This window comes from Mustela putorius, unplaced genomic scaffold, assembly GCF_011764305.1.
Source record: "Mustela putorius furo isolate JIRA1106 unplaced genomic scaffold, ASM1176430v1.1 tig00003988_pilon_pilon_pilon, whole genome shotgun sequence".
Taxonomy (NCBI): Eukaryota; Metazoa; Chordata; class Mammalia; order Carnivora; family Mustelidae; genus Mustela; species Mustela putorius.
This window is the reverse complement of record NW_025422127.1, coordinates 17107337-17121717: the sequence shown is the minus strand read 5'-3', so window position 1 is coordinate 17121717 and position 14381 is coordinate 17107337. Positions and strand designations below refer to the sequence as shown.

General features: G+C 46.5%; 1 protein-coding gene across 3 annotated transcripts in view; it reads left to right on the top strand.

Moving 5' to 3' along the window:
* The first annotated feature begins 1554 nt into the window (after positions 1–1554).
* ADA2 (adenosine deaminase 2) overlaps positions 1555–14381 on the top strand; it is a 34930-nt gene continuing 22103 nt past the window's right edge. For all 3 annotated transcript variants that reach the window (XM_004773753.3, XM_004773754.3, XM_045071596.1), the window contains exons 1-5: positions 1555–1663; positions 2274–2445; positions 5876–6205; positions 7175–7400; positions 9175–9385. In XM_004773753.3, coding sequence (XP_004773810.1) covers positions 5890–6205; positions 7175–7400; positions 9175–9385 — 753 coding nt within the window. In that variant the 5' untranslated portion in view covers positions 1555–1663; positions 2274–2445; positions 5876–5889. The remainder of the gene's footprint in view (positions 1664–2273; positions 2446–5875; positions 6206–7174; positions 7401–9174; positions 9386–14381) is intronic.

Here is a 14381-nt window from a genome sequence, read left to right as displayed (position 1 = left end):
ACAAATTCTAATGATTTATGTTCAAATTGGTGATTTTTTTCCTTCCTATCCTTCCGTAGGTCAGTTTGATCTGTCTTTACCACTTGTTTGTTTCTTCTGTTTTCACGGACTTGTAAACAAATTAATCTTGAACTTGTGATGAGGGAATTGCTAGTTCTTCTGTATTTTCACTTTTGAATTTCTTCTTGTTTATGAAACAGATGACCTTTTTACTTTTTGGAGAAGATGATGGCCAGGGGCCCCAGGGTTCCAGACGTTTAGGAACAGCAGAAGTGGAACTACTGAGGGTTTGTGGGTGTCTGTGGGGCAGAAGGCCATGAGAGGGGGCTGGGAAGGAGGGGTACTCGGCAAGTTTGTGGAGCAGGCGTGTGTTGCTGAAGTCACTGGTACAGTTTCACCCTTCTTTTTTTTTTTTTAAGATTTTATTTATTTATTTGACAGACAAAGATCACAAGTAGGCAGAGAGGCAGGCAGAGAGGGTGGGGGGGAAGCAGGCTCCCTGCTGAGCAGGGAACCCCATGTGGGGCTCAATCCCAGGACCCTGAGATCATGACCTGAGCCGAAGGCAGAGGCTTTAACCACTGAGCCACCCAGGTGTCCTGACCCTTTTATTTTAGCTTGACTTGGATGATATGTCACAAGAGTTATTTCTAAAAGTAGGAACGGCTGCTATCTCTTGAGAACTTACAATGCACGGGGCACTTAGCCTGCATTCTCACAGTGGACGGCATGTAGTCCTTACTTTGATGACCTCCATTTTCAGATCAGGACATTGGAGTATAGAGAGTTTAAATAACATGGCCAAGGCCACACAGCTGTGAAAGGCCAGACCAGTGTGCAAAGGTAGGTCTGACTCCGGCATCAGGGTGTCAGGGCTTGGGCCTCCTCTGCTCTCTCTCCAGAAACTTCTGCCTCTTGCCTTCTCGCCCGTCCTCCCCGCCCCCTTGCTCTTGCCTCACACCTCCCTACTTTCTCAACGGTCCCGCCCCCAGATCCCTGAATTGTTCCCCTAAAGTATTTACCTTCTTTTATATCTACCTTTTCACCCTGTGTCTAGAGGGTTGCTTCAGGATCCATGACCACATTTGGAGGAGAGGAGAGCTATTCTCTGCAAAGTTTATGAGCAAACTTTGGAGTGCCTCCTTGTGGTGCTTGTTGTCTAAAACTATGCTCTGGACCCTACAAAGACACCTCAAACACAAATACACAGGTATCCCCCCCCAAGCAAACAGAAGCCTACACACACACATAAACTCACACAAACACACAGACACACACAGACATGCATATAACTGCCTCACAAACACATACATAACCTCTGCATGCATTAACCCACATGTACACTCACACAGATGTTTGTAACTCCCACACACATACACGTGACCACACACACATACACACACAGAGATCACCGCACAAGCACGTAAGTGTGCACATGGACACACACGCACGTAAATGCATATTCTCAGGCCTCCTTGCTGCCTCAGCTCAGCCAGACCCTGCCTTCCTTGCCTCTCTCTGGAGGCCTGAGCAATGTGAGGCGGGAGGAAGTGAAACCTGCCCTGACAGGAAGTGAAAACAGGATGGTGAGCTTTTCTGGTGCTTGTGACACAGCTGTCGGGGGACTCAGCAAACAGTCTGCAGTTTCTGGAGCTGCTCTGAGGTACCTGGGATCCCCTGGGGTGGGGGTCTATTTCATGAGGTTACGGTAGGGAGTAGGGACGCTGGCACTTGGGCTCTGTTTCCCAGCTGGCTGCCCTCCCTGCCCCCACTGCAAGTGGGCCTGTGCCTTCCAGAGGGGAGGAATGGCATAGCCTGGCCCCACAATAGGCTTTTGAAATGGTTGTGGACCCCAGGACACTGACTTGGAGTCCTAGAGGCACATGGTCTATTTCTTTGTTCTTACCCTGGGGACAAACTATAGTGTCTTCATGCACCTTCTTTTAAAGGTAAAAGACACTTTTCATGAGGAGAGAGATGAAGTAAATTTAGTGACAAGTGTTCTAGAGATGACTTTTCGTGATGCTCAGTCAGCCTTGGCCAGGACCGGTGTTAGATAAGCTTTTGTCTGTCAGGCCAAGAAAAGTCCTGGAATGCTGGGCCACACAACTGCTTCTGGGGTCTGTGGAGATGGCAGAATTGGAGGCTGTGGTACTTAGTGGCCTCTGCTACATGTCAGTAAGGAAAGAGGGACAAGGGGCTGGGGCCATTGATTGGAGGACGCAGCATGGGATGGATGGGACAGTGACATATATGTCATTCTTCTCTTTTAGCTGTTGGCAAACACTGGTCTGAAGAGAGATTCAAAGACTTCATGAAGTTGCAGGGTTCTTCTAAAGTCCAGCTCTCTGATTAGGATGGTACACCTGCCATAGCTGTGGCACAAGAGTAAATAGTATCCTGTTCCTTCTGAAAATTCCCTCTTGGTGTCTGGTGTAGCTTAGAGTAAGTCAATAGCCCTGCAAAGAATCTGGGATATATTGTATTTCAATGATTAGCAAGCTTTTCACCTTCGTCATATCTCTGCAGCTCTCTTTACTTAATATCTTTCTATTAAAAAAAAAAAAAAGATTGTATTTATTTATTTGAGAGAAGGAGTGAGCCAGAGAGAGAGAGAGAGCACAGCAGGGGGAGTAGGAGAGGGGGAAGCAGACTTGCTGCTGAGCAGGGAGCTCCTTGCCGGGCTCAATCCCAGGACCCTGGGATCATGACCGGAGTTGAAGGCAGAGGCTTAACCGACTGAACCACCTAGGTGCCCCTCCTTAATATTTTTCTTTCAATTAACTTATTTTTAAATTTTTTAATTCAACCTAAACGGTGGTATTTTGTATCACTGATGATACTGGTATCCCACTTGGAGGCACTGATTTAGTGTAATTCACCCTTTTCACAAGTGAGAAAACTGAGACCCATAGACATTAAGCAGTTTGCCTAAGTCTCACTGTTGAAGACATCCTAATTTGGGACTGGTCATGAGGTCTTCCAGTTTATAGCCTTGATTCTTTCCAGGATACCATATCATACTTTCAAGTATGCAAAACAATTAATACCTATATTATATATCAATATATTATTAATTAATTATTATAGATATTTATTAATATTTATTAATTTATATATTATATTATATATGTTAATTGTTTAAGTAATCCCTATACCCAACATGGGGCTTAAACTCACAACCCTGAGATCAAGAGTCACATACTCCTCTCATTGACTCATGCAGGCACTCCATAATTCTTTTTTTTTTTTTAAAGATTTTATTTATTTAGGGGTGCCTGGGTGGCTCAGTGAGTTAGGGCCTCTGCCTTCAGCTCAGGTCATGATACCAGGGTCCTGGGAGGGAGTCCCGCATCGGGCTCTCTGCTTAGTGGGGAGCCTGCTTCCCCATCTCTCTCTGCCTGCCTCTCTGCCTACTTGTGATCTCTGTCTGTCAAATAGATGAATAAAATCTTTAAAAAAAAAAAAAAGATTTTACTTATTTATTTGACAGACAGAGATCATAAGTAGGCAGAGAGGTAGGCAGGGGGTGGAAGCACGCTCCCTGCTGAGCAGAGAGACTGATGCTGCGGGGCCCAGGACCCTGGGATCATGACCTGAGCTGAAGGCAGAGGCTTAACCTACTGATCCATCCAGGCGGCCTGACACCCTGTAATTCTTAAATGTAATTCACATAAATGACCCAGGTAGAGTGCCTGGCATGTGGAGACCCAATACAAGCTAGTTTCTTTCCTTCTCCCCTTAAATCCTTGCTCACTGCCAACCTGGACTAGCTACTCTCTAGAAGCTTTTAAGCAGCTTTTAGTGCTACCATTCTGAAATATCACAATGACTATCTTGGTGTAGCTATTGAGCAATTGCTTCTGCTTTGCTAGGAGCTCAACAACAAATCAGCTCTTTAAACCAGAGTTAGGTCTTCTGTTCTGGCCCAATTTCTTCTATTATTTATTTATTTTTTTCTCCTATTTCTTCTTTTTTCTTCTGATATGTCTGTTATTTGGGATTGGGTTTCCTGAGTTAAAATCACCTCATTTGTTTCTTTCTTATTTTGTCCTAATTTTATTTTTTTTTTTAAGATTTTATTTATTTGATAGATCACAAGTAGGCAGAGAAGCAGGCAGAGAGAAAGGAGGAAGCAGGCCCCCCGCTGAGCAGAGAGCCCAATGCAGGGCTTGATCCCAGGACCCTGAGATCATGACCCGAGCTGAAGGCAGAGGCCTTAACCCATCGAGTCACCCAGGCGCACCTTATTTCGTCCTAATTTTAAAAAGATCGTCTTCAATTCCATCTTATAATATTGCTAGGAAATTTAAAAAATTTCAGCTTTTGTATTTTTAAAAAGATTTATTCACTTATTTATTTGAGAGAGAGAGAGTAAGAAAACATGGGGGGAGGAGCAGAGGGAGAGAGAGAGAGAATCTTTTTTTTTTTTTTTAATGATTTAAAAAATTTTTTTGTCAGAGAGACAGTGCAAGAGCACAAGCAGGGGAGTAACAAGCAGAGAGAGAAGCAGGCTGCCCCCAGAGCGAGGAGTCTGATATAGGGTTTGATCCCAGACCCTGGAATCATAACCTGAGCTGCAGGCAGACGCTCAAATGACTGAGCCACCCAGGTGTCCCAGGAGAGAGAATCTTAAGCAGATTCCTTACTGAGCATGGAGCCTGATATAGGGTTCATTCTCACAACCTGAGACCACCACTGAGCCGAAAACAAGAGTCAGACACTTAACTAACTGTGTCACCCAGGAGCCCCTCAACCTTTGTATTTTTAATTTCTAAAAGCTGTTTTTCATTCTGTTTATTTTTAAATTTATTTATTTATTTATTTATTGAGAGAGAGAGAGAGAGATAGAGAGAGAGAGAGAGAGAGAGAGAGGGAGAGCACAGACAGGGGGAGCAGCAGAGGGAGAGGGAGAAGCAGACTCCCTGCTGAGCAGGGAACCAGACAGGGGGCTGGATCCCCGGATGCTGGGATCATGACCTGAGCTGAAGGCAGATTGCTCAATCAACTGAGCCACTCAGGTGCCCCTAATTTTTTTCAAATTTTTAAGTAATCTCTATGCCCACTGTGGGGCTTGAACTCACAACCCCAAGATCAAGAGTTACATGCCCAGGGCCTCTGCCTTCAGCTCAGGTCATAATCCCAGGGTCCTGGGATCGAGCCCTGCATCGGGCTCTCTGCTCAGCAGGGAGCCTGCTTCCCCCTCGCTCTCTCTGTGCTGCTCTGCCTACTTGTGATCTCTCTCTCTCTCTGTGTCAAAGAAATAAATAAAATCTTTAAAAAAAAAAAAAAGAGTTACATGCCCTATGGACTGAGCCAGCAAGCCATTATATAAAAGAAATTACATTTTTTATAATTCCCTGTAGTTGTTTTATGGACACAGTATCTTTTCATATCCTTCTTAGGCTATTAAGTATGGTTCTTTTGAATTTTACTTTTATTTCATGCATTGTCTCTGTTTCTCTTTGTTTTTTGTTTTTGTTTTTGTTTTTGTGTTTTTCCTGAAGTTCCTTTATGATGCTGGAGATGTTCTTTGTGTGCCTTGTGAGCTCTTACTCTCTGATGATATTTAAAAGTGAAACACTAAAAATCTGATTGCAGTATACTCCTCTATGTGTGAACATGTCTCACTAACTGAAACGCTCTACTTTGTTCAAGGAGGGCTCATGGTGACTTATGATTTGGGAAACCCCTTTAGGTCTGTACCTGGAGGTCTTTTCTCTGCGAGCTTAGAGAAGTATGTTGCCTCCTGGTTACCTGAGAACAGAGTGGGAGAAGGAAAATCAGAGTTTGACACTTAAATCTGTCGATTTGCACTGATCTACTCCCTTCTTTAGCCATGTTGGGTTTCCATCTGAGCAATTTCATCTTCCAGGCATCCCAGTGTCCATGGGTGGCCCATCGGGGTGGCCCGCCCTGATCTCCCTGCTTTTGGTGGTGGCGATACTTTTTTTCTGCTCAGCCATATCCATAGATGAAGCACGGACCCAGCTGTTGATGAGAGAGAAGATGCTGCAGCTGGGGGGACAGCTGGTGCTGACTGAGCAGGAGGAGCTGGCCAACGAGAGGCTCATGGCTCTCAAAAAGGCTGAGGTGGTGCAGGCCATGAAGATCCAGAATTTCCCTCCCAGCATCCACTTCTTCCAGGCCAAGAATCTCATCGAGAAAAGTGAGGTGTTTAGTATCCTGAAGAAGATGCCAAAAGGTAGAGGTTTGGAGGGGATGGTTTGCACATGCTGGGCAGGGAGGGGGAACTAAAGTTGGAACTAGCATTGCTATTGGAGCTGTTGCTGTTGTAAATGGAGCAGGGAGGAGCACATGGACGGCTCAGCCCGTAGAGCATGGGACTCTTGATCTCAGGATTGTGAGTTCAAGCCCCACATTGGATGTGGAGCCAATATTTATCATTATTATTTAAAAAATAATGATAAATAAGATAAAAATAAATAAATAAGTGGAGCAGTGAGAACCCCACTCCGCTACGCTGCACCTTTGTTCTTCCTTGGCAAACATCCAAGGTGTCTTCTGGTTTACCAAAAGCCCAGCTTCAGAAGGGACTCTGCCTCAGAGAGACAGTGGGGAGTGGGAGCTGGGCTTTACTGTCTTTCCTGATAAAGCAGATGCCTCCACCCACAAGGCAGTGTCTGGGCCATAGGACCTACTGCTCCGTTCATGTCTTTGATTTGCCTCTTCTGCCTTTTCTCAGAGGCTAAGGTAACAAACAGGGTATGGTACGAACGAGCATCTTGGATAAATGCATTTCTAGTATGGTATGTCTAGAGCATATTTACATTAATTTTTTAAAGATTTTATTTAGTTGAGGGTGCCTGGGTGGCTTAGATGGTTAAGCTTCTGCCTTTGGTTCAGGTCATGATCCCGGGGTCCTAGGATTGAGTCCCACATCGGGCTCTCTGCTCAGTGGGGAGCCTGCTTCTCCCTCTGCCTCTCTGTCTGTGTCTCTCATGAATAAATAAATAGAGTCTTTATTAAAGAAAAAGATTTTATTTAGTTGAGCGAAAGAGAGTATGTGTGCAGGAGAGACAGTGTGTGCGTGAAAGAACACAAGCAGCAGAGAGGGAGAAGCAGGCTGCCCATCAAGCAGGGAATACAATGCGGGGTTGGATCACTTCACCTCTTTTGCTTCACCCCATCCCCTGCCCTTCTTCCCTTCCAGGGGCTGCCTTACATGTCCATGACTTCGGCATCCTGAGCATGAACTGGCTGGTAAAAAATGTCACCTATAGACCTCACTGTCATTTCTGTATCACCCCGAAGGGGGCCCTGAAGTTCAAATTTGCTTATCCAACACCCCCTACCCCTATGCCAGCAGAGTGTTCAGAGTGGGTTTTGCTGGAGAAATATCGAAAGGAGATGCAGAACGTCACTGAGTTTGACTACGGGTGAGTGTGGTTTCGAAAGAATGTGTCACGTGGCCTTAGGACGTAGTGGGTGGTGTGTGGGTGTGTCTTCCTTGGTACAAACCATATATGCAAATCGGACCTTAAAAAAAAATCACATTGGGGAGGGTATGTGCTTTGGTGAGTGCTGTGAAGTGGTAAACCTGGCGATTCACAGTCCTGTACCCCTGGGGATAAAAATATATGTTTATAAAAAAAAATAAGGAGGCTTTTAACTTTATAAGATACTTTGCTTCACAAAAGCATTCAAATAGCAAGTTCCTGGTTCATTTAAAATCTCATTTGACCTGTAAGAGGTATTAACAGTAACACTATTGTTGCATCAGGTGAATTTTGCCTAGAAGCTTAATACCAGAAGGATGAAAAGCTCCCAGCTCCTGGAATAATGACAGTGCATTGGTGGGTGAAACAGCTTGAAAATGTTTTGTAGCAACTTCCCAACACACTTGTAAAGTGATATTATAAGTAATAGCTGTTTTCAGCATAGAATCATCTATAGAGTGCTTTTATGAGCTTACTTCCTTTTACGAATAAGAAATGTAAAGCTCAAGGTTAAGGCCACAGAGCTAGTACATGGCTACTCAGGGGCAAAGCCTGGGTTGTGTAGTCCCCATATTTCCATCCTACCTCCTGTATTAGCTTGCCAGGGCTGCCATAACAGAATACTACAGACCAGGTGCCTTCAACAACAGAAATTTCTTTTCTTTTTCTTTTTGTAAAATATTTTATTTATTTATTTATTTTTAAAGATTTTAATTTATTTATTTATTTATTTATTTATTTGTTTATTTATTTAACAGACAGAGATCACAGTAGGCAGACAGAGAGGAAGGGAAGCAGGCTCCCTGCTGAGCAGAGAGCCCCTTGGGGGGTGATCCCAGGACCCTGGGATCACTACCTAAGCCAAAGGCAGAGGCTTTAACCCTCTGAGCCACCCAGGCGCCCCTATTATTTATTTGACAGAGATCACAGGTAGGCAGAGAGGCAGGTGGGGGTGTGGGGGCGGGGGTTGGGGTGGAAGCAGGCTACTTGCTGAGCAGAAATCCCAATGTGGGGCTCGAATGCAGGACTCTGAGACCATGACCTGAGCTGAAGGCAGAGGCTTAACCCACTGAGCCACCCAGATGCCCCCCCAAATTTATTTTCTCACTGGTCTGGAAGCTAGACATTAAAGATCAAGATTTTGGCATGTTTGATCTCTCCTGAGGCCTCTGTCCTTGGCTTGAAGATAGCGTGTCCTCACAGGGCCTTTCCCCTGTGTGTGTGACGCCTGTCACTGGTGTCCTTGATGCCAGTCCTAGTCTATGGGGCTCCTACCCTTATGACCTCATTTAACCTTCATTACCACTGAAAAGGCCCTATCTCCAAATATAGTCACATTCAGGGTTAGGATTTCAACATACAGATTTTAGGGTGTATAATTCCATGTATAACACACTGCCCCCCCAAAGAGAGGTTGGTCTAGAATAGAAGTACAGTGGGGTCAGACTGGCTAAGCATGCAGAAGGGAGCAGGAGAACCTGGTTAGTGGAAACATCCCACCTGAGCTGGGTCCTGAGGAGCACAAAGTAGGTCTCAGGGAGGGGTTCCATGAGAGAACCCAGGGTGCTTCCCATGGCCTCTCATCACTGTTCACTATGATGCATCTGGGTTTGCTTCTGGTGGGAGAAGCAAGGTGGGCAAGAATCCTGAAGGTGCCTGAAGTTGATGGCTTGAAATATACCTCCTCAATTTACTGGTTTTGTGTCTTGGACAGACTGCTAAGGAATTTCACGCTGATGACCGAGAACCCAGAGGTGGATTATGCAAACCAAAATATCGTCTGGTCCAAGTTTCAAAGCATCTTCTTCACAATCTCTGGCCTTGTCCACTATGCACCGGTGTTCAGAGACTATATTTTCCAGGCTCTAGAGGAGTTCTACCAGGACAATGTGCTCTACCTGGAGCTCAGAGCCATGCTGCTCCCGGTGAGCCCAACTCTTTGCTCTGCTCTGGCTTGACTATCAAAATTTAGCTTCCCAGAGTCGCTCAAGACTACATTCTTGGTCCTGGGACAGCTGATGGGTCTGGCAAATGGATCACCCTGGTAGCACTGGGGAGAACAGATCACAATGAGAGGGTTGCGGGCTGAGAGAGTTGGGGACAGAGACTGGGAGAGTGGGGCAATAGCAGGTATGAGATAACAAGGCTGGGGGAGCAGGAGCAATGAGGAGGACTCTAGAGGTCTTCCTGACTGACCGTGTTGGGGTGAAGCTCTAGAGCCACTTGCTGGTGTTGAACTTGAGTTGAGTTGACTGGTGGTGACATTGATGGAGATAGGGGAAGTAAGAGGACAAGCAGGATGGGGAGGGAGAATAGAAATTTTGGTTTTGAACCTGTAGAATTGGAGGGGTCTATGAGATAATCCTGTGAAGATGTCTGGGAAATGGTGAAATATGACTGTGGAGCCCGGAGGAGAGTTCTAGCCTGGAAACAGATGTTTAACATTTGTCTGCAGAAAGGTAATTCTTCAAACTGTCAGAGGGGTGAGTTTCCCACAGAAGCTGTGAGTTGAAAAGAGGAGTGGGTCAAGAAAGGGGCCCAACAAACAAAAATAGGATGGAAAGTTCATGAAGTGGGCTGAGAAGGAGCCATTGTAGAAGGAGAGAACGAGGATGGTCTCCACGTTAGGGGACACATTGTTGAGGAGAGCAGCCCCAGGTGATCAGATGCTACTGGACCATTCTTTTGCGATGTCTGTTGGACAGAACTTCCCTGAAGACTATTTGTGGGAGGGATTTGGGTATTTTGGGAGTAGGCAGGATTTCTGAACGTTCCATTTGGTGCGCTCACCAAGAGTTTGAGCTGGTTAAATATTTTAAGTGGTTTGGGGAATGTGACCTTTGTGTAGAGCTCTCCCCTATATGGTATCCTAACTAGTCTGCTTATTCTCTGAAGTATTTGTTGAGCATATCAACGCCTTGGTGACTAACCTTCAAGTTTGTGGAAAAATCCACAGGGTGGCATTTTGGCTTTGTTACCATATTCCATGGTCTTTATAGGCTCAGAAATGTTATTGTTTGTACACTCAGAAGTGGCAGAGCTCCAGAGGACCAAAACACATTGACCAAATTCATAAAAGACAGAAGAATAAACAAGGGCGCCTGGGTGGCTCAGTGGGTTAAGCCGCTGCCTTCGGCTCAGGTCATGATCTCAGGGTCCTGGGATCGAGTCCCGCATCGGGCTCTCTGCTCGGCAGGGAGCCTGCTTCCCTCCCTCTCTCTCTCTGCCTGCCTCTCCATCTACTTGTGATTTCTCTCTGTCAAATAAATAAATAAAATCTTTAAAAAAAAAAAAAAGAATAAACAAGAAAGTCAGAGTGCTGGTTTTCAGAGAAAACTCTCAATTAGATTAGACTCCCTTCTTGACCAGCAAGTTCTCTCTCCTTGAGGGTAATTCTTAGCCTTTCCTGAAGCCAAGGTATAGCCAGAAGGATGTTGGTGAGCGGAGTGGGGAGCCCTATTGTCCCTGGGCTCTGAGAATTTAAGGGAGTCCGTAATAGCGTACTTAATCTTTGGAAAATCTGATGAAAATTATCACCCTTTTGCCAGGAGGGGGGAGAAAGTGCTACAATAAGTTGACTTTATTTATATAGTGTTTCCACATGTATCCGTATGTATCTATAAAATATTTTAGGAAACAATGCAATGTACAGAGATTCTGGTATTTTTGCATTCTAAAAAATTTTTAATTCTTGTTGGGACTCCTAAATTGATTTTACTCCCCCAGTTTGATCTAGAATGATCAAGGACCCTCTGATGAAGTATATGCCTGTCTCAAGAACCAGTAATTCCAGTTTGTGGGTCCAGGCTTCCTTTCCCTTCATTGGTGACCAAGTTTCCTCAAGGCTCAACTCTCAGGACTGACCCACCCTTCTCCTGAGATATGTTAATATAATCCTTGAGCTTAGCTCAAGGCCAGCCTGGGAGGGCTGGGAAGAGTTGGCACTTAGCTAAGGGAGCTTGGGATCTGACTGCATTGTTTGGTAGTGAAAGCTCTGAGGACAGTTTTTGGGAAGTGGGAGAGGGGCTGACCTTTGTCCCTCAGTAGAGCTTTCCTCAGTTTTGTGAGCCAAGTAGATAAGACCTGGAGACAAAGGATCCTTTTACAGGAAGCCAGGGTCTATCCATCTATAAAGAGAAGAATTTCTAAAAGAGAGGAGCCGGCATTGGGCCTGGACTGTGTGGGGTAGAAGAAATTGCACCTCTCAAAACAATTTATTGCCAGGTTTGGGCCTGGAAAATCCTTTTCTCTCCAAGCATCCGCTCCACCCCCATCTAAGCCCTGTCCTCTCCTCTGGGTTCCACTGAAACTGGTTCTTAAGTCCGCCAACCCCTCCTTCGCCCCTGACCCGGGACTGTGGCAGCCCACATCTCCCTCTTTGCCTCCTAGAAATGTGGATTTCCGGCACCAGCATCTGTTGCCCCGTTATTTATGTCGGACTGTGAGATATTTCAGACCGGCACCACATCTTAGGTTGCTAAGAGGCACCAGTAGTGATAGTGATGCTTGCTGATGATGGTCCTCAAACTTGGCTGTTCAGATGAATCATCTGGATGTGCTCTTTAAAATTCGCCTTGGGCCCCAGCCTGCCGGGATTCTAGTTCTGTGCTCTTGAGTAGGGCCGGGAAGCCGCAGAATTAACTAGGGATTCTAGTTCTGTGCTCTTGAGTAGGGCCGGGAAGCCGCAGAATTAACTAGCGCTTCCCCTCTTCCCGATGATTCTAATGCAGATGATCTGACCCAGACCGCACTTGTAGCAAAGGCCGTCTTCGCCTTGACCTTTACAAAGCATTTGAGCTGCATAGCGAGCTTGCGTTTTATGGACGTGGAAACTGAGGCTCGGGAAGGTCAGAGAGCTCGGCCAAAATTGTGTTGGTGGTAAGGAGTGACTAGACAGAGGCCAGGGCGCTGGATTTCGTGAGCATTGAGGGACCCATGCTCCAGCTCAAAAGGAACTGCCAGAGAGGGCATGCGGCTTCCAGTCTCGCCCTTCCGCAGGGGATAGAGAGCCCCTGGGATTGGCTGAGCGGATGCTTCACCCAGAGCGGTGCTGGCCCCTGCTGGGGGGACCACTTCCTGTTGCGCAATCCCGGAGGCTTTCCCAGTGTGGAGCACCGGGGAGATAGCCCTTCAATCCTGTCAGAGCCCTGGGTGCCTTTGGGGGCGGAGGGCAGAGGAGGGAGGGGGAGGGGGAAATCGCAGAGGCTTTGGGTGTTGGTCGCTTTGAGGGCTGTGACTTTCATCTTGAGCTCGGTGGGGAAGCATTTAGGGGAAGATGCTGAGAAACTGTAGGGAAGGCAATAGTTTCCTGTCTCATCCCTCCCCTTTTTCGGCTGGACTGTTTTCTCCTTACCCCGCGGAGGAGTGGGCTCTGGGGGCATTTCACGTGGGGACCCTGACTAGCCCCTAACCTCTCCTCCCTCTCTGCCCACCCCCACCATCCTAGAAGGTTGGGATTTGGGATTCTGGAGAGGCTGAGGGGGATGGGATTTGACCATTTGTTCTGCTCTGACCCTGGAACAAAGGCCTCTTGCAATAGAGTCTCTGCCTTAATGCCCCCATTAGCCAGAGTAGGGGGAGCCGTCAGCACATTAACAACTAAAAACCGTCTGCACGGGAATCCTTTTGCTGAGCCGCACAACCTCCCCCTTCTAGCTTCTGGGGCTAATTCAGGGCCTGGGATGATGTTGATGGACTATCCTGGCTGCTCAGCCTCCTATTGTGTTACTAATGCTTGATAACAAAGGCTACTTGCCTCTAGCAACAGTTGCTAGGCGGGTCTTATCTCCTGGGCTCCAGTCCCTTCCCCCACTGCCAGAATCGGAGGCCCAGACTGGGTCCCGGCCAGGCTTCAGAGTGGAGCTGGTGTGAGACCCCAGAGGATTATCAGCAGGAGATTGCCCTGCTGGCACTTCCTGACAGGAGGTCTTAGGAGAGAGACGTGTCAGTGGCCTAGAGAACCCACGATGGTCATCCTCAGACGTTTTCTTGAATACTGTCCCTTGTACAACCAACACTATTCAGGCAGGCTTCCCCTACCCACTCCCGCCCCCACTCTGGGGTTTTTCCTGGATTCTTGGCAGATCGTCCATTGAAAATTCCCACCTGGCTTGTTGCTGAAGTGACGTTACTGGTGTGACTCTGTGAGAATATTGACAAGCGAGGTTGGGGGGACCACCTTCACGGCTTCCCTTGATGATAGCACTTATCCTACTATGCTGTAATCAAGCATTTTCTTCTCTGTCAAGTCCACAAACACTGTAGATCTTAACCCTAGCTGTTCATTGTACATTAGGGGGAGGTTAAAATAAAAATAACCAGCTTTGATCTCAGAGATTCTGATATAATTAGTCCAGGGTGAAACCCAGGCATCTCCCTCCCCCAGGTTCTAATGTGTCCCAGAGCTGAGACACTGAGACCCCTACCTGCCACTGGAGTATAAAGGTAAAGACGGGCTGCTTTGGTGACAGGAGACACTGAGGGTCAGCAAGGTTCTGAAATTCGTCTTGACCTTTCTCAGCCTCAAAATCCTCACCTGTAAAGTGAATACTACCTGATAGTGTGGTTTTGAAGATTAAAGGAGATGATTATATAAGGCTGTTCGCATTACCTGGCACATAATAGAAGCTCAGTTAATGCAGGTGAAATGCATGGTGTTCCAGTTGTGTTGAGAGTTAGAAATTCTGAGTCCTGGCTTCTGGTCTGATACAAACTAATTGTGTGACTTTGAGCAACTGTCCAATCTCACATTTCCCTTCGGTTCCTTCCAGCTTCAAAATTCTTTTTTTTTTTTTTTAAAGATTTTATTTATTTATTTGACAGAGAGAAATCACAAGTAGATGGAGAGGCAGGTAGAGAGAGAGGAAGGGAAGCAGGCTCCCTGCTGAGCAGAGAGCCCGATGCGGGACTCGATCCCAGGAC